Source organism: Pseudopipra pipra, chromosome 19, assembly GCF_036250125.1.
Source record: "Pseudopipra pipra isolate bDixPip1 chromosome 19, bDixPip1.hap1, whole genome shotgun sequence".
In the NCBI taxonomy this organism is placed as follows: domain Eukaryota; kingdom Metazoa; phylum Chordata; class Aves; order Passeriformes; family Pipridae; genus Pseudopipra; species Pseudopipra pipra.
The window spans coordinates 8,166,956-8,184,745 of NC_087567.1; the positions used below are offsets into that span (position 1 = coordinate 8,166,956).

At 42.9% G+C, this 17,790-nt stretch overlaps 1 protein-coding gene across 1 annotated transcript; it reads left to right on the top strand.

The window, feature by feature from the left end:
- The first annotated feature begins 8,050 nt into the window (after positions 1-8,050).
- PCTP (phosphatidylcholine transfer protein) lies at positions 8,051-16,332 on the top strand. Its single transcript, XM_064676057.1, has 6 exons — positions 8,051-8,073; positions 10,009-10,126; positions 13,331-13,410; positions 13,745-13,916; positions 14,565-14,632; positions 15,143-16,332. The coding sequence occupies exons 2-6, from the start codon at positions 10,084-10,086 to the stop codon at positions 15,206-15,208; spliced, it is 429 nt and encodes a 142-aa protein (XP_064532127.1). The 5' UTR covers positions 8,051-8,073; positions 10,009-10,083; the 3' UTR covers positions 15,209-16,332.
- The last annotated feature ends 1,458 nt before the right edge of the window (positions 16,333-17,790 follow it).

The window sequence follows — 17,790 nt, forward strand, 5'->3', positions numbered from 1 at the left end:
AAGCACAGGCCATAGCGAATTCCAGATGAACTCCCAGTTCGACTGCTCAGGAATTACATGAGGAGGAGCATAGTTTTGGGTTACATTCTTAAGGGATAAAGTTTTGTGTATCATTTAGAAATATTTTAACTGGCTTTTCTAAGCTTTAATCTCTCGTTTCTGTGGCACATCAAATACTGCAGGGGTTTGGAGTGGATGGATGTGGGTGGGTGTTATTTTTTTTTTACCATGATTCCTGTTATTTCAGATAAAAAGCAGACAAATTATGCTTTTAAGTCTTGTAAAGGACGTGTTTGAATTTTGCGGTTAAGCTTACCCGAAGTTTATATTTAAAAGGCACTATTTTATCAATGATTGATAAAAGAGCAGTGCAGCAGATGTATTTAATCAGCCACTCTGTCTCTGAAAGCATGCATGTACTTTTGACTCCCTTTCTAGGGTGAAATCCTGGCCTCACAGAAATTAATAGTGAAACTTCCACCAACTTCACGTGGGGCAGGATTTCACCCAGTGTGTTGTTAAGAACTGCCCAGTGATGGAGATCCTGCCAAGGGTTCATCTGCTCCAGACAAATCAACCAGGAGGTTCTGGAAAAGCTCCACAGCTTTATATGAGAAACTGGCATTTTTTCCCCCCATTTGCTGGTGCTCCTTTCAAATACATCAGCATTTGAGCAGAAATGACAAGCCAGCTGGGTCTGAGGGGAACTTCATTAGGCCATGAAGTCCAGTCCTTCCTAATGCAGGCAGCAGTGTCAGTAATAGCTTTATTAAACTTGCTGAGTTCCACCTCAAACCAACTGGGTTTCCTACTTCTCCTATTGGAATGCTATGAGTCTTATTCTGTTGGTATCTAGGAACCTCTGTCTTGTTTCTAGCTGCATGGATTCATAGACAATTATACATGGACAAGTAAGCCTTTGGCTGAAGTAGATGTTCTTTCCTTTGGCAATTAAGCCTCTACTGTCCTAAGAGGGATAAATGAGACTATCTCAGGCTTATTTTCAATAATTTTTTCAGATGTGGCCTTACCAATATTCTGCATGGAAGTGCAAGTATTTTCCTGTCCTGCCAGAAATACTAACATTTCATAATTTTCCTCTGATTGTTCAGGATGTCTGGATTTTTCTCCAGTATCAGTTTCATTTTTCACTTTATATCAGAAATTCTTGCTGTTAGCACATGTGTGCATGACCTAAATTTCACCCCATTCCTATTACATCAATTCCTCTCTAGTCCTTCCAGTGCAGTGTTTGGTTCTCCCATGCTTACACCATCCACAGTTCCACTAGTACATTCTCACTTTTCTATGCCAACTTTATTACTGACAGTATTACATAAAATAACTCCCAATACTGATTTTTTGAGGAACTAATCTGAAGTACACATAAACAAGCACTGAATGCTAAGCTGGGCTTAGAATTCACATTTCTGCACAAATAGATGTCCTAACAATAGGCTAGAAAGTCAGACTCTGTCCTAGACTATTGTAACTCCTTATTGTGAAGCATAAAAGCTGCCATGAAAAGTGATGGGAATGAGGCCTCCTCAGTGCTGGGAGATCAGCAGGCTCTCCCCTAGAAGGGTGGGTTTCTAGCACTCAGGCACTGAAGGGTCACACACAACTTGGGCACCACCTCTCTGGCCTTTTTTGAAAGGGATGAGTGACTTCCTCTGCCTTTTAAGGTCCTGCTGTGTTCTGAGCACAGCTCTCCAAGGATGTAAGGAAAGAAGGACCAGACATACTCCAAGCAGCACGTTTGGCACCTGTAGAAATTCAGTGCAAACAGCTGAGAAAACTTCAGGGCTGAGCAACAGCTGCAGTGAGGGGTTACAGGTTCACAGTTTTGGACCGCCCTGCTTCCATGATACATAGTTCCCCTTTAGGACCTGCCCTAAATGACAAAATCTCCTCCCTGGGGCCGTAGCACAGCTGCTCAGAGGGAGGTGTAGCCCCAAAGCTGGGATGATAAGCAAGAAGCCTGTGTGATTCTGGAACCCACACAGCCCACTGAGAGAGCAGAGTTCTGCTCCTAAATTGAGCAATGCTGTTGCTCTGCCGACTCAAACACACTTGCAATACTTCATGGCTTCCTTTGAGTTTCTAACAGTCTCCTGGGCCTTGACAGCACAGCAAACAGTGACTCATTAATCTGGCAAAGTACAGCCATTGTGGGCTCCCTATTCAATTAGTTTTTCTTGCCTTTTCCCTAACCCTCCACTGAATTTTCCTTTATTTCATTCCTAAGCCCACACACGGACACAACATGCCAGTTTACTGCATTTACTGAAACTTTCAGAAAGCACTCTTTCAACATGTTTAATATGTTGTAAATTATCCTTACCATGTCATGCAGCGTATGTGTTTTGTGATGAGGAATGGAGTCCAAAAGGAGCCCAAAGCCAGTTAAACCAGAGAACCAGATCATTCCACATGAAAGGCTGTAGCTCCCCTCTCATTAACACAGTTCAACAGCACAAGGGAGTTCAGCCTGGTTGGTTGATGGCTATGCAAACCACCCACTCCGGGGGTAATCAGGCTCATGAAATGGATGTGCTTACAACGACTGTGAGAAACCTTTCTGGTGACCAAGAATATGGAAGGAATTTTCTTTGAACTCCATTAGATCCTACCAGTGCTTTGGTCAACATCAGTTATCCTGCCGTGCATGTGAACTTTGTTATTGCCCTGCTCGACTTTCACTTAATCATCTCCCCGCGGTGCTGAAGAAGACAGGACATCTGGAACTGAAAACAATTATTCTTATCTCCTACTGCTTTCATAATTACATGACGTTCCCATTTGAAGAGCTGCATTCCTTATGTGGACAATGTGCTTTTAATTAGCACAGGGATACACCACACCACCAGAAGCCAAATCCTCAGTCTTGCAGAAGTTGGTTACAGAACCTCTGAATCTTTAGCCACCGTGGCAGCTTTTTGGCCAAGCCAGGGGGAAGCCTGGGAGCAAACTCCAGGCCCTGTAATTTCACCACAACCAGGATTTGTGTTAGAGGCTATTGCAGCAGGATCCAGCAGATTCAGCTGAGATTTAAGTCAGAGTGGGAATGATCTCCTCCCACAGCTCTACAAAGAGGGCTTTTCTTGTTTTGCCACCTGCACTGAGTACCCCAAAGAACTTACAAGGCACAAAGACATGAAGGGAAATGCAGACAAAGAGCTGAAAAAGTGACTTGTCCAAGCTAGAGGATGGTGTCAAGAGACATTTTGTGGTTTGCTTCCCTGCTCTGCCAGTAGGTAGGGCACGAAGAGCACACACTGTTCCCTCTGAACATGGTCAGTCTAATGAACATGGAGCATTTCAGCCACTTGTTGTGGACTCTCCAGCAGTAAAAAGAAAATTATGAGCTTTAAGCTAACCTACAGGCCATTGGCTGAATTACTGCCTGACTGATGAGCCTTTCTCTGTCCTAGTCTAGTACAAGTTATGCACAAGATCTATCTAAAATACTGCATATAGGTAAAATACACAGATTTCCTCCTGCATAGTAGATGACTTCTGGGAAATTAACAGTAAGTCAAGTGTCTGACCTAAAGGGTAGTTAAGAAAGAACAAAAAAAAAAAAAGAATTATTGCAGTAAGACCAGTTCTCACAAAAGAGAGCTATTCCTATATATCATCTGCTTTAGCATCACATGCTAAAGGAAATGTTTAGAAGTATTTCTACATCCATGTAAACAAGTTAGGAAAGTAGAGGGTGTGGTGGAGGTGACAACCATTTTCCAAATCAAGTCAAGATTTAAATAGCCTTGCTTATCTTTTGAATGAGTCATTTTAGGTCGTGCAGGTAATGGTGAAATCCCACCTTTCCTACAGCGAAGTTTTAAAACTACCCCTCTTTCCTCAAGGCCGGGTAAATAGGTTACACCTCACCACTTCCAGTTTATTTGCACTGGGAGTGCATTACTTTCCAGAAAAACTGTGGCTAAAAGGTCTAAATCAAAATGGAAGAGAGGGGTCTTGACACGAGGAGTCCAGATGATAAACTATCTACCAAAGATAAAAAATATTTAGTATCGACAGGCAGAAAACCAGCAGAACTCCAGTTATTTTCTGAATCCTATTTGGGTGGAATTCTGTTGAAATGAGATACTCAATACAGATACAGTCGTAGTTTGGGGTTCAATTCAACTCTGTGAAGAAGACCATTATAAACCAGTGTTTAATGGCCACTTAAGACACCTTTTGACAGCTCAAGCAGTGCACAATTCTTTGCAAAAGAGGTGATTGTCACTCTGGATGCCCCTTCCTGCCTAAATACTTAGGAATAAAAATATATATAAAATATATAAAGAATTTTGGTCTGGCAGACAGGCTGGATTTTCTGCACATTCCAAAAATGTTGAAAAAACAGATTTCCCTTTGACTCATAGAAGAGAGGAGAATATAGACTGGCTTCCACATGCATGGCTGTGATGGGAGATGCTGTTGTTACTTCTCAGCTTTCTGGATTTAGAATTTTCTTCTTGAAAATTGCAAAAGTCATGAAACAATTTGTAAGAAAGGCTTTTACATAATGCAGTTGATAAAACAACAGTAGCAGAAGCTTATAATTGCTCTGGCTGTGTATAGTAGAAATATGAACGTGCACACTGTATAAATGGTGTGGCAGGACTGTTCAGCACTTTTGCACAGTTTTTGGAAGGCACTGAGTAAAATGAAATGACAACAATATATAAATGTCTGCACAGCAGCTGAATCCATCAAAATCCCACATCTTTAGTTCATCTTCAAGAATTTCTCAAAGTGCACCAGTGCCACACAGAGACAGATGCAGGAAAACACAATATAGCACTGTTCCATATACCAAACCCATAGCCAAAGCACACACTGAAAATCATCTGGGGCCTGAAACATCAGTGGAGTGTTCATTGCTGTTTTCACTTCTGGCCATGGAGGATTTGCTGATGGGGGAGTTGTCCAGTTTGCTGGTTTGGTTCCCCACCATGGAATTCAATGGATTACTCAGCATTGATTTCAGTAGCAGGAAGGTTAGGTATTAGGCTAGAATTAATACAGATTGTTTTCATTCTAAAAAACAGGTGGGTGATTTAGGTGCACTAATCCCATTGATAGGCCAGATCAGCAAGTTTCCTTGAGGTATCATTTCCCACTGAGAGGAGCAGCAGCTAAAGAGAATCATAAAATCACAGAATGGTTTGAGCTAGAAGGGACCTTAAAACTCATCTCATTCCAATGCCCTGACATGGGCAGGGACACTTTCTACTAGACCAGGTTGCTCAGAGCCCCATCCAACCTGGCTTTGAACACTTCCAGGGATAAAATCAAAAGCTTCCCATACCAGGAGTTCAACCTGGACCACCTGGATGAAAACCAGGTATCTGAACTCCTAAACCATATGGGAGACTATCCTAAAGCCTGAGAAATACTAAATATGGGGGTCAAATTGTGGGCACTTTTGAAACTCCCACTTCTGGCCCCAGAATAGTAACCCTCTGTTTTCATTCAGTTAGTATTTAAGTCCCTGATCCACGTGTGGGACTGGGTTGTGCTGTATCTTAGGCTGCCTTTGGTAGCTGTGCTGGAGCTTGGGTTTGTGTTCCCAGACCCAGCTGCCCCAAAACAGTTGCTATCCCACTGTGTTGAGGCAGAGCTCTAGGAAGTCAGTCTCTGAACTCACCCCAGCCTACAAGCCACACTACCCAGTAATGCAGATACCAAAGGTCTTGGGTTCAAACTTTAGCTTCTGTCCCTAAGCTAAGGGCAACACATGGACATACAAGTGATAAATAACAACACTTACATAAAGGTACATGAAAATAGAAAATAAATTCTCTTTTCAGAACTGTTTGTGCTTTCTTAGTAATCACCACTCCTTATTTACCAAGAAAAAAGGTCACAGAGTAATGCTTTTTTTTGAAAGCTTTGGTCCCTGGAGTAGCCTTGTGAGATAAATCTTTTTTTCCATGAAAGTGCTGGGGGAGGAGGGAGTGGCCAGGCAGCTGTGCCAACTGACTGATGCCATGTTGACAACCATATAATGCAAAACATTGACCCTAAAACAGTCGGCAATGTTGAGCTGTGATCACTTCAGTCCTTTTGCACAAACAAGGCTCCTTAAGGGATCCTGCAATCTCACAGGCACGTTTCCTTGCTGCATGTTAAATATCAGCTCGACTCACAACTCCTCCTGTTTCACACCGGGTCAAAGTCACCTCTGAGCAAACAGGAGCCCCAAGCTCTTCCAGTTTCACTGAGTGCTATTGCAGAGCAGGAACGGGAGACAGCAATCTGACAAAATCTTTGCAAAAATCAAGAAATATTTCTGCAAGATAAACTAAACCAGTCTCACCTACAGGCCATTGTCTCATATTGCATTTTGAAGACCAGCTTCTCAGCTGGGTGGGCAGCACAGCTCCCCTGAAGGTAACTTAGCAAAGAATTTACTCATAAGGCTTCAGCCATAAGAAATGTATTGCCATGACATTTGGAGGACCAGCTGGGCTGACTGAGAGCAATTGTAATTTACAAAGAGCACAAATAAGCCAAAATATTTATATGTATTATATAAATATTAGTAATAAAAGGTCATAACACATGTAAGCATACTACAAAACATAAAAGAACTGAAAAGTTTGCCTAGCAGTTTCACTGGGGAGCTGACAGCAGATGAGATATGAGCAGATATTTATCACCATTAGTGATATTAATTTATAAAGGTGCTACAGGTCAAGTTCTGGCATCAAATTTACATTCTGGGGGGAAGTTTGATAGATACCATCTTGCCTTCTGCCAAAACTCTCTGAAAGTTTTTTGGACTGTGCAGGGATGATGGTCAGCCTGTATGTCCAAAGCAGTCAGCCAGAAATCCCCATGCACTGCTTGCAAACCAATTGACTGGAACTGGAAAGGACAGCTGACATAAGTGAACCCTTTGTCAGAGCTCAGCCCCTTGGCAGGGAAGCTAGAAAACACTACATTATTCCAGCCTTGCACAGAGGTTACCACCAAGTACTCTGGGCTAGTGCTGCCAGTCAGTAGGTTGATGACGTCCCATGCCTCAGAGCTGCCTTCTGTTTTATTCCAAAGACACAGTGTTCAACAGGAAAATCTCATGGGAATTAGAAGAATAAAGCTGTAATGAAAACAGATTTACAGCTCCCAGGAGAAAACCGGCTTTAGCCAGTTACATTTTGAGGGCCTGATGCTTTGTCTGTGTGTGGCAGCCTCACACTGTTATAGGTGGTGTCATACAGCAGGAGCCCAAGCAAGATGTGAAGTGTGTCCCTGTCAGTAGATTCCTCCTGCCAGGGAGCTCAGCCCAGTGGGAGTTTTCTGTCCCCTTCCATCCTGTCCACCCAGTGCATCCCAGATTGCCACAGGGCAGAGCCTGCTGCCCCCTCCTCTTTGCCAGGGTGACTGGGCCTCCTTGGAGTGTGCCAGGGTCACCCCTACCAACCAGCTGTACAGCATTTATGGGTTCTTTATATGTTCTCATTCCTACACTCCATAAGGAGAACTGCTTTTTAGATAGTGAAAACGTATAAAAATACAAAAAAAAAATTACAAAAATACAAAAAATACACAAAAATACACGTGCCCACAGTGTTCAATCTCTATCCTTAGGGAACACCCGAAAGGAAAGGCCCTGACCATCACCCTCACAGAACCTGTTCCCATTCCCTCACCAGGCTGATGAGACGCACATTTAAAGCCACCACCGAGCGACTGAGACCCCACAAGGACGGGGAGCGCACGGAGCACCCCTGAGGGCCTCCAGCGCTCCGCTGTCACACCCCGCATACCCCGGCCCCGCAGGCTCTGGGCGGGCGGGAGGGGCGCACCGCGGCCGAGGCAGCTTTCCCCAGCAGCAGGTAATGGGCATTACCAGAAAGCTGCTTGCTGGGAGCCCGGCGGAAAGCCGAGGCCCGGGGCCTGGCAGCGCCAGCCTGGCCTGTGCGGGGAGCCGGGACGCGCCGGGGCCCCCATCGCGGGCAGTCCGGCCGCCCGGCCGGGAGGCCCGCCCGCGCCGCTCGGTGGGACAGGGCGGTAGATCCGGCACGCGTGCGGATCTACCGCCTGTACCACGAGGTGCGCGGGCGGGCTCCCGGCCGGGCCGGGGGATGCCCGCGATGGGGGCCCCGGCGCGTCCCCGGTTCCCCGCACAGGCCAGGCTGGCGCTGCCGGCCCCGGGCTCGGTTTACGCCGGGCTCCCAGAAAGCAGCTTTATGGGTAATGCCATTAACTGCTGATGGGGAAAGCTGCTCGGCCGCGGTGACCCCTCCGCCCGCGCAGGCTGCCGGGGAACCCGAGGCTTTGCAGGGGTGTGAACAGCCGGAGGCTGGAGGAATTCCCGGGGGAAGGTGCTCCGGGCGGTGGGAGCAGCCGTGGGCCTGTCGGGGGGTTTGCTGTGCTCTGCCGAGCCCTCTCGGAGGGGGGTGTGTGCTGAGGGGAGCTCTGTCCCCGCTCGCCTGCTCCGAGCATCTCCCGTGCCAGAGCATCCTCCTGGTCTCCAGGCTTCCGCCTCCCTTCCTGCCGCTCTCCAAAACTCCCTTCACACTGATTTCCCACCATTCTCCCTCTAAAATCGGGTAGTAGTTCAGAAAGGGTTGAAATGAAATTCCACCCCTTTTTGGGGGACTGACTTCTTTAAAGAAGTTCAATAGTTTAGGCTTCTGGGACTGGCTTGTAAGTGGTTGACAGTGAATGTTTGTATTCTGATGCAGATTTATGATTTATCAATGACTTTAAAATCCATATATAAATGGATTAAATAAATTTATAATAATATATTATATATTATATATATTATAATATATATTATATATTGTATGTATTATTATATATTATATTTCTACATTATATAATATACAATATATAAGTATATCATATATAATATATATTATATTTATATATTACATATAATGTTATATTTATACAATACAGATTATATTTATAGAATATATATTTATAATATATATATATTAAATCCATATATAAATACGCTATTTCTTGAGCTCAGTGATCACAGTTTCCTCTCAGCTCCTTACAAACCTGGATTTCATGCTGTTCTTTGCGTGACAACTTTGTATTTGTATTCTGAAAAATCATTTCAGACATGGTCATGTGTAACAAAAACAGCAAACATGCAGGTCTGTGCAAAAGGCAAAACGGGGCAGGGAAAGGCTCTTTAAAAACACATCATAGACCTTGGAATTTTTTTGGTGATAAATAGTCCCTGTTTACAGTGTGGATGTGGTAACTGGTGGTAGCAAGACAAGCTTATCACTGAGTGCACACAGCACAGGCAAGGCTGGGGTGCCTGCCAGGTGTCCATGCAGGAATTAAATGTGCTGATGGAATTCAGGGTGCTGGGAGTGTTGCTTCTGGAGTGGATGAAGTAGAGGCTTTAGGACTGGAGCTCATCACGGAGCTGGAAATGCATCTTGTGGTGGATGAAGGCAAAGTAACTTTGGGAAGCTGGAGGCTGGATTTAGCCACACAAAAGGGACCAGGCCTGTGCTGGGGTACCTTGTGTTTCTGCAGTGGCTTTGCTGCTGTTGTGTAAATGGCAGCTGGCAAGATGGAAAGTAGCTCAGGCTTCTTCTTGTGCTTTTATGTAGAAAGACTTGAGCTAAGAAGACTATTTGAAGCTAAGAAACATTTAGAGGTGTCTGTCTTTTTTTTTTTTTGCCTTTTTTTTTGGTTGTTTTTTGAAAAGGGATGTATGTGTATAGAAACATGCTCCCTTTGGAAGTACTGATGAAGTAAAAGGGTACTAGTGTAAGGGAAGGAACAGCCATTGTGCAGGGCAGGTCAGGCTGGCTGGGTTTAAACTTTCATGTATAGATCAAAAAGTCGAGAGGTTAAAGACTGAATCTTGCATTGTTTTTTGAAGATTTGCTTTCACAGCTCTTGAGCATATTTGTAGTTTGTGCCCCACCTAACTTCCTTCAGCTGTTCTCCCTGATGCAGAGTACTTCCCTTTCCTGCGTGACTTTTCCTCTCCCCATTCTGTTTCCACAGCAATCAGGACTTTATGAGTATAAAATCTTCGGTGGTCTTGCTGATTGTCCCCCAAAACTGTGTGCAGATGTCTACATGGACTTAGATTTCAGAAAAGAGTGGGATCAGTATGTTAAAGGTAAGCTCATCTAGGCAGTGTAAAAGCAAGCTTTAGTCCACATGGATTCTTCCCACTAAAGCTTTCCTCAAAGGTATTTTGAAGTTGCTGTATCCAAAGACTTTGGGCCAGACTTAAATATCTCTTTGGGATAAGGTTGCCCTCTGCAAATATACAAGTAAACACTGATATGGAACAGCTAATGTCTCAACAGCATATGTCTTTCCTCTGGAATGAATTCTTTCCATGTTGGTTAAAGCATATAATTGGCATCACTGGTTATGCTGGAGCACCTTGTAGCTTCTAGTTGTTGCAATTCCTGGGTTAAATTTTAGCAGGTGTTCCAGGGAGAAATGGAGATGGTACCTTTTGAGCATTGGAGCAGAGCAGTGAGCACAGAATACCAGGGGGTGGAGAAGGGACCTCTGGGATCATCTGGTCCAACCTTCCTTGGCAAAAGACAAGATGGCCCAGCACCCTGCTCAGCTGAGTCTTAAAAATGTCCAGTTTTGGGGAATCCACCACTTCCCTGGGGTGATTATTTCAGTGGCTGATTGTTCTCACTGTGAAAAATTTTCCTCTGGTTTGCATCAGTTTGATGTGTGATGGAATGACTTTCCTGAAAGCACTGGTTGTTCTTGGCACCTTTTACCATCAGCAGTGGGTGTATCGAGAGAATAGGTGGTGGCTTTGGCTTTTACAGAGAAAGGAATAACTAATTTAGTTGTGTTTATTTAATGTTGTCTTTGAAAAAGGGCATTGAACCTGGATATCCATATGATGTTAAAACATCTTAAGTCAGCAGTTACAAGGTAAGGATTCAGCTGATGCAAGCATCCAGTAATCCATTTATTTTAAAGATGGGGAGCCTTTCCTTTTTAAGCCTGTGCTTGGAGTCACTTCAAGCCAATAAAACTAAAACATGGTCACAGTGTTTTGCTGAACAAAGAGCGTGCTAAAAACCAAAGGATTGTTAAATGTTTTGCTTGATAGGTTTAGGACAGTTCCATGGTGAACCTTTACTGGCAGTGCCTGTGGCTGTATTGATACAGAGAACCACGTTTGACTCGTGCCAGTACTTGGTCAAGTTTAAAGTGTGGTGTCTTCATCAGTAAGTCTTATTTGTCAAAATGATCAGTAGCTTTCTTGTAGCAAACACCTCTTTTGAAGCAAAAAGAGCCAGACAGGGACTCAACATTATTGTACTGGATGTTAAATATTATGTTGAGTTACTTTAGTAGTCCTTAAGTGCATTTAGGAGAACTGAATCTTTCTTAACCAAACACTTTTTTTTTTTTTAATGCCTTCTTAGAGATAAGAAAGGAAGCTGTTGGGGGAAGCTACACCCTTAAACTAAAAACTAAAAAATGTTGCAGAGCTGACATTTATATCCTTGCTGACCATGGTTTGTTCATCTGTGAATTTGTACTTGTGCTGGTGCCTTTAAGTCCAGCATTTCAAGAGTTAACATCTGTGAAGGGCATAAACATAACAGCAGAGCTTTCCTTCCAGCTTCAAAATTGCCACAAGCCCAACTATTCTTTAGCTGTACATATTATGAAATAGTGCCAGCCAACATTTTTAATGTAGCCCATTTAAGCATGTTTTTTCTCCTTTCACATTCAGGGAGAAACCCCAGAAAACTTCCACTGAGAGCCTTCATGCTCTTTGTGTTACTGTTTGTGTTCCTTGGTGCTCTAACAGCTGTGCAATAGTGGCAGTCCAAAGGAGAGCTCTCTGCTGAACTGCTGGCTGGCATTGAAATAAAAACCTGACCAGAGTAGAAGAAGCTGCCTCTCTACTGAAAAGGCAACTGCTCCCACGTGGTCCAGAACATCTACAAGATGTGGCCATCCTGAGGTCTGGCTTGTGCTGCAGCTGCCAATTCAGCAGGGAAGCCGTGACTGAACTGCAGAGTTGTGACTGAGGAACCAAATGCTTCTGTGGCATGATACAAAATGGGGGGGGCCTGAGCAATACTGAAACTTGCTACTCCTGATTGCAACACTGTCCTGATTGAGATCACACTTCTCAATAACTGAACAAGTGCTGCTGTGCCTGTTAGAATAGAATGGATTTGTGATCTTTTGTAGCAATGCTACAAATCTGGTTATTGATTAAAATGTGCTGTATTCTGCTTTTATCAGAAGCTGTGCACTAGTACTGACAGACTAAAGTGAGTGCAGGTGGGACTTGGCTTACCTACTCTATGCTTTTCCTGTAATTGTGAAGATACAAAGGTAGATGAGTTAGGTAATAATAGTTGTATCAGGGTCTTTAAAAGTGTTTTAATGCCTTTGAAAAAGGAAAGTTCTGTGGTTAGAAATGAAAGCAAAGTGAATAATCCAATGCTCCAGTGACCTCTGGTGGAAAGCATAATGCTGTGGGTTGTGACAACACCGGGTGCTTCCAGTACTGCTCCAACCTGGAGGAGAAGGTGTTTTCGTGGGTGACAGCTGATTTCAGGACATACTAACAGAAGCCTGGTTTGGAACATGTTATATAGGGAAAGAATCTCCCATCTGTGGCACTGTTCTTGCCTTGGCAATGAGATTATCAGTCTGTTCTGGCCTGGTTTTCAAAAGCACCGAAAGGATGTGGCTGGCTGTGGGCGTTTTAGCTCAGGAGGATATAGAGCCCCTCAGGAGGATATAGAGCCCCTCAGGAGGATATAGAGCCCTTCAGGAGGATATAGAGCCCCTCAGTTGCCTGTATATACTGCTGTGAGATTCCTGATAGCTTTTGGAAACTTCATTAATCCCTCATGTAAGACCTCTTCAGATGTTAGAAAGCTGCACTGATCCTAGTTCCATGTTAACTCAGAATGATTTACAAGGATAATGACATGTGAATTGTGCAGAACATGCAAGGAAAAAGCTTTGAGATGGCAAAGCTTTGAATGAGCAAACTGTCTGCAAAGGAATTTCACTCTGCCTCTTCCAGAATTGTTCTACTTTTGTCCTTTTGGTTTTGTTTTTTTTTTCCACCAGGGAATCCAGTAGCCACAGGAAAACACACCTCCTATTTATGCATATTTGGTTCCTTAACAACCCTGCTACAGAACTTTTTAATGTCTTCTACTGCTACTTTACATACATATCAGTTTTGACTTCAGGGTTGTGTGTAAAATATGCTCATGTCAGAAATCTGAGCAGTTCTTGATGTCATCTATAGTCCTGCAGTAGAAATTAAAAATATCTCACAGTCTTCCTCTTTCAACTGTAGAACTGTGTGAGAAAACATACGATGGTGAAAAAGTAATCTACTGGGAAGTGAAGTACCCTTTCCCTCTCTCAAACAGAGATGTATCCTTTCAAGCTTTTGTTCCTCTGGCAGTTTTTGTCTCCTGGTCATCCAGGAATCCCAACAATGAACTGACTGCACTGCTCTGCTGCACTTGATCTAAGATCCTGCAGTCCTCACGTTACATGAATATGTACAGCATGAAGGAGAGCGTGGGTGCCTCTTCCCACACACAGCTGGAACTCACATAGCTGAGTTATTACTCTGCAGGACTGAATCCTGTAGAAGCATGGGAAGTAACTTGAGGGAGCTGCTGTTTGTAAGGGAATTCACTTGTCAATTTTTCACCCATCAAAGTGACAGTGTTTTGACGTTCCTCCTCAACTCTGAGCACAGTACGTCTATGTTCGGGAACGTCGGGAGATGGACGTGGATGGGAGGAAGATCTGGGTTGTGTTGGCTCAAAGTGTGTCTGTTCCTCAGTGCCCTGAAAAGCCTGGTATTATCAGAGTTAAAAGCTATAAACAAAGTGTGGCAATTGAAAGTGATGGCAAGGCTGGATCTAAAGGTAAGAGGCCAAGAAAATGTGTCACAAGTCATGTAGGCAGAGAATGTGTGGATTAGCAAAATGCATAAAGAGGGGGACTATAAAGTGAATGCACTGAGCCTTGGGACCACTTTAAAATGAATTAAACTTGAGAATGTCCAGTGCAGTGTGCTACTGTGAAGAATCTTTCATTTAACAGTTGGGCTGGGTAGTTAAGAATAGTTTACTGACCATTCTGCCCCCCATCCCACCCCACCTTCAGCGTGCACTTCTTTTCCTGCCAGCCAGTTCAGTAGGAGAAAGTCTGCTGCAATCTGCTTAACTCAGCAATGATTTGAGGATCATGTTTGACAGATGTAGAGATGAAAGGATTTGCCTAGAGTTTGTCTCCTGTCTGAGATTAGTCCTTTAAAGACAACGGTATTTTATAAGACAGGGTGACTAAAATGGTTTGCAATAATCTAAATTAATGTTATGGCTCTGTCAGCTTCACTGGCAATGCCTATAGTTACTTCACATTCCTCTTCAGGACAAGTTGACTTTTTTGTGAAGAATTAAGAGCAGAACTGTTGTACTTGGTGCCTCAGTCCTGCACACTGACAGCTTCTGTTGTGGGGTGTTAGAGCTGATACTCAGAGAACTTTCTGGTAACTCCTCTCTCCTCTCCAGTCTATATGTACTACTTTGACAATCCTGGTGGCATGATTCCATCGTGGCTGGTCAACTGGGCTGCCAAGGTAAGGGAAAGTTAACACACAATGAAATATCCATTTCAAACAAGGGAGTCACTGCATCCATACCCATCCTCTGCATGCTGGGTAGAGTTATTTTTTCTGAAATGGATGTATCCACCTTTCTGGCTCTTGCACAGTCCTGGTTTTAGAGTTTCAATGTTGTCTGCTCTCATGACAGTAGTACTAGTTTATTCTTTTTTTAATTCCTGTCAAATTCCTCTGGTTCATCAACCTGGCAGGTGAATTTCTGCAGCCAGCCCCAAAAATCCATGTTCCAGAGCATACATGAATAGCCTAAAGACAAGCAAACTTCAATAATGCAGTCTGTTCCCAAGGTATTAAAGGAATGGTTTGCTGCTTTGTACCAGATCTTAGAATTGTATCTTAGACAATTGTATCTTAGAACTGTATCTGTTTGGAGGCCTTGATCTATACAATGGGAATTCTCATCTTGCTTATAGTTGTTATTGAGTGCATTATGCAAGAATGACTTTTCCACTTTTCTCTTTACAGAGTGGTGTGCCTGCTTTCTTGAAGGATATACAAAAAGCTTGCCTTAATTATTCTAAGAGAACATAGCTCAAAATTGATCTTACTTCTTTAATTCCAAGAGCTCTGCACTTACAGGAATGGCTGTTATATATTACACTGGATAAAATCTACCTCTAACATTGGAAAGAATTTTATTTTAGTTGAGTTATGCCTTGAGCTTTATTAGAGTCCTTTTCCATCTCCAACTGAAGAGCTGGGCACTGTCAAGGTAACACCAACATCAGCTGCAGCTTTTGAAAGTACTCAAGGATAAGCTTTGCTTATCCTGACTGTCCTGTCAACTGGAGCTCTGTGATGAATATGTTATGTCCTTGCACAAGAGACAAAGATTTAGCTAGGAAAAATGTCTGAACTTGGACTGCAAATTGCATGTTTGTTGCCCTGCAGGGTGGCTTCCTGCTGAAACTCAGTGATGGAACTTGCATTGTGTAGGAGAAACACTTTTGCTACCCAAGTTTGTCATTCTTAAACTGCCTAACTGCTGTAAACCTAAAAAATGCTGAGGGCATGTAGGTAAATCACAAGAAGTCTGCAGTAGGAACTGGAAGTCTGTGTCACTGAGCTTCCTTGTGATGGTTTTAAGTCCAGATGTAAAAAGGACTGGAGCCTAAAGCCTTGCATTCCCAGTTCTGTACCTCTATATGAAACCTAAAACCCACCAAGAAGAAAAAGAAGGAGTTGGCTTCTTCCATGTCTGATTTAAGGGGAACAAGTTTTATCTTCAGAAGTCAGTAGCCTTTTCTGTAAAGCAGCTTGGATACCAGCTTGAAATTGGAAGTAATTTTGAACTGGATGCCTGCCACTGAATGTGAATGAATTTGATGTGAAGCTTGGGCTTGCTTGCATTTTTAAATTTCCTGCTGATCTAAAGACTGAAACTGTAATTTTGGATGGTAATCCACTAAAAGCTCAACTGAGCAAAAAATCAAATTTCCAGCACCTTTGTGGGGGGTGGGGCAGGGAGTGCATAAAAGATGAGAGGACCTCAATCTCAGGGATTTAAAATATTCTGCATTATTCCTAAATCTAATCCTATTTCTGAATAAATCTTGTAATGGGGTAGCTTTGTCTTGTTAAAAAACAAATGACTGAAATGATTACCTTTTTACTTTGTGTGAATATTTGCTTCCAATAAATCGTTATTTTATCCATGTTCTTGTTCTGTCTCTCCTGTTTAAGAGTGGCCTTGCTGGGCAGGTCACAAATGACAGGCTGATATCATGGGCTGCTTCTTTTTTTTAAAGGGTTTTGAAAGAATAAGTTGGATTAGAACCAAGCAGGATTTGATGTGTCCTGAAGAGCTTTCTGCCAGCAGTTTAGGCATTTTTCAAGTGTCTTTGGCTTGGACACCATTACTGTATTGAGCATTACAGTGTCACACAACAGGATACAACAAAATTTTAAAAGGGGACTGACTAGCTGAGGATGAATCTTCCTGGAACAGTGATGCAAACTAATTAATTTCCAGTTCTTTCTGAACAAAACTGACCTCTGTGCCACAGCAGGACAAAACCTGTGGGCTTTCATTGTGAGAAAGGTATGCAGTGACACCAGTTTAAGTCTGGATTACTGCTCCTATCTTGTATTACTAGGGAAGACCAGGAACTTCCAGCTTTGTGTGATGTGGTTTCTTGTCTAAATGGGAGACTGTGACAATCTTTGGATGTAGAGACATTCTTAAAGCATTTGAGAGCTTTTTTAATGACTGATTAAATATTGATCTCGTATAAATTATACATGCATCATGTGAACCTTTCTGGATAGCTTGAACAGGAATTTTCCTGCTGTGAAAGTTTAAAGTCATCATGCATTTCAAGTTCTGGTGCACAGGGTTAAGAAACATGAAACCCCCTTCCCATGCTGTTTGTTATGTAGCACCTGGAAGTCAGCTTTGTTTCCACCAACTTGCCTAAAAATGGAGTGCAAAGTTTGTCCTTTTAGAAGGATCTGTTGTAAACAAAGTGTTGTTGGGTTGTTTGAATAAAGAGAATGAGGTATTTCTGTTGGATGATGATTGAGCCTCTCCTCTTCTATATCCTACCCCAATTCACAGATTGGTAGGGATCACACTACAGGCTAATGGGGACTAATGAAGTTTTCTCAGTAGCCCAAAAGAACTAGAAAAATGCTGTAGTTTCTGGCAATAAACAGGCATCTGCTCCAAAGTACAATATCAGAGTTTCCCTAAATCATAATGATATATTCTCATACAGAACTTCTGGTTTTAAATTACCAGCCCATACAGAAACATGTTTTTGCATGTTGTTCTTCTCAAAAAGAAGTGGTGTTTTTTTGGGTCCCCCATCCCCTATTTCTATAGGGAATGATGTTGTAACAAAGTGAATATAAAACATTCTTCCATGTTGTGTTCTAGTCATTCCAATCCATTCTTTCCATACGATCTCTCTGTAAAACTGATGTATTTGAGTTGGAAGGTAAGTAAAGGAAAGATTCTCAGTAACCCAAAGTCAACACAGTGAATGATGGCAGGTTCCCAGTCAGTGGTGCTGCCCCTCAGAAGATGGTGTGTAAGGGGAAACACGAGTCTTCTTTGCTCAGGAAACATCTGGTTGATGCTTCATTTCTCAAGCAGGTCATTGGCTGGTTTT

Excerpts from the sequence above, each read along its gene's own strand:
- PCTP (XM_064676057.1), top strand. The coding sequence starts at position 10,084 with ATGGACTTAGATTTCAGAAAAGAGTGGGATCAGTATGTTAAAG. Across the intron at positions 13,411-13,744 it reads TCCCTCTCTCAAACAGAGAT|TACGTCTATGTTCGGGAACG; the intron begins GTATCCTTTCAA and ends CTCTGAGCACAG. Across the intron at positions 14,633-15,142 it reads TGGTCAACTGGGCTGCCAAG|AGTGGTGTGCCTGCTTTCTT; the intron begins GTAAGGGAAAGT and ends TTCTCTTTACAG.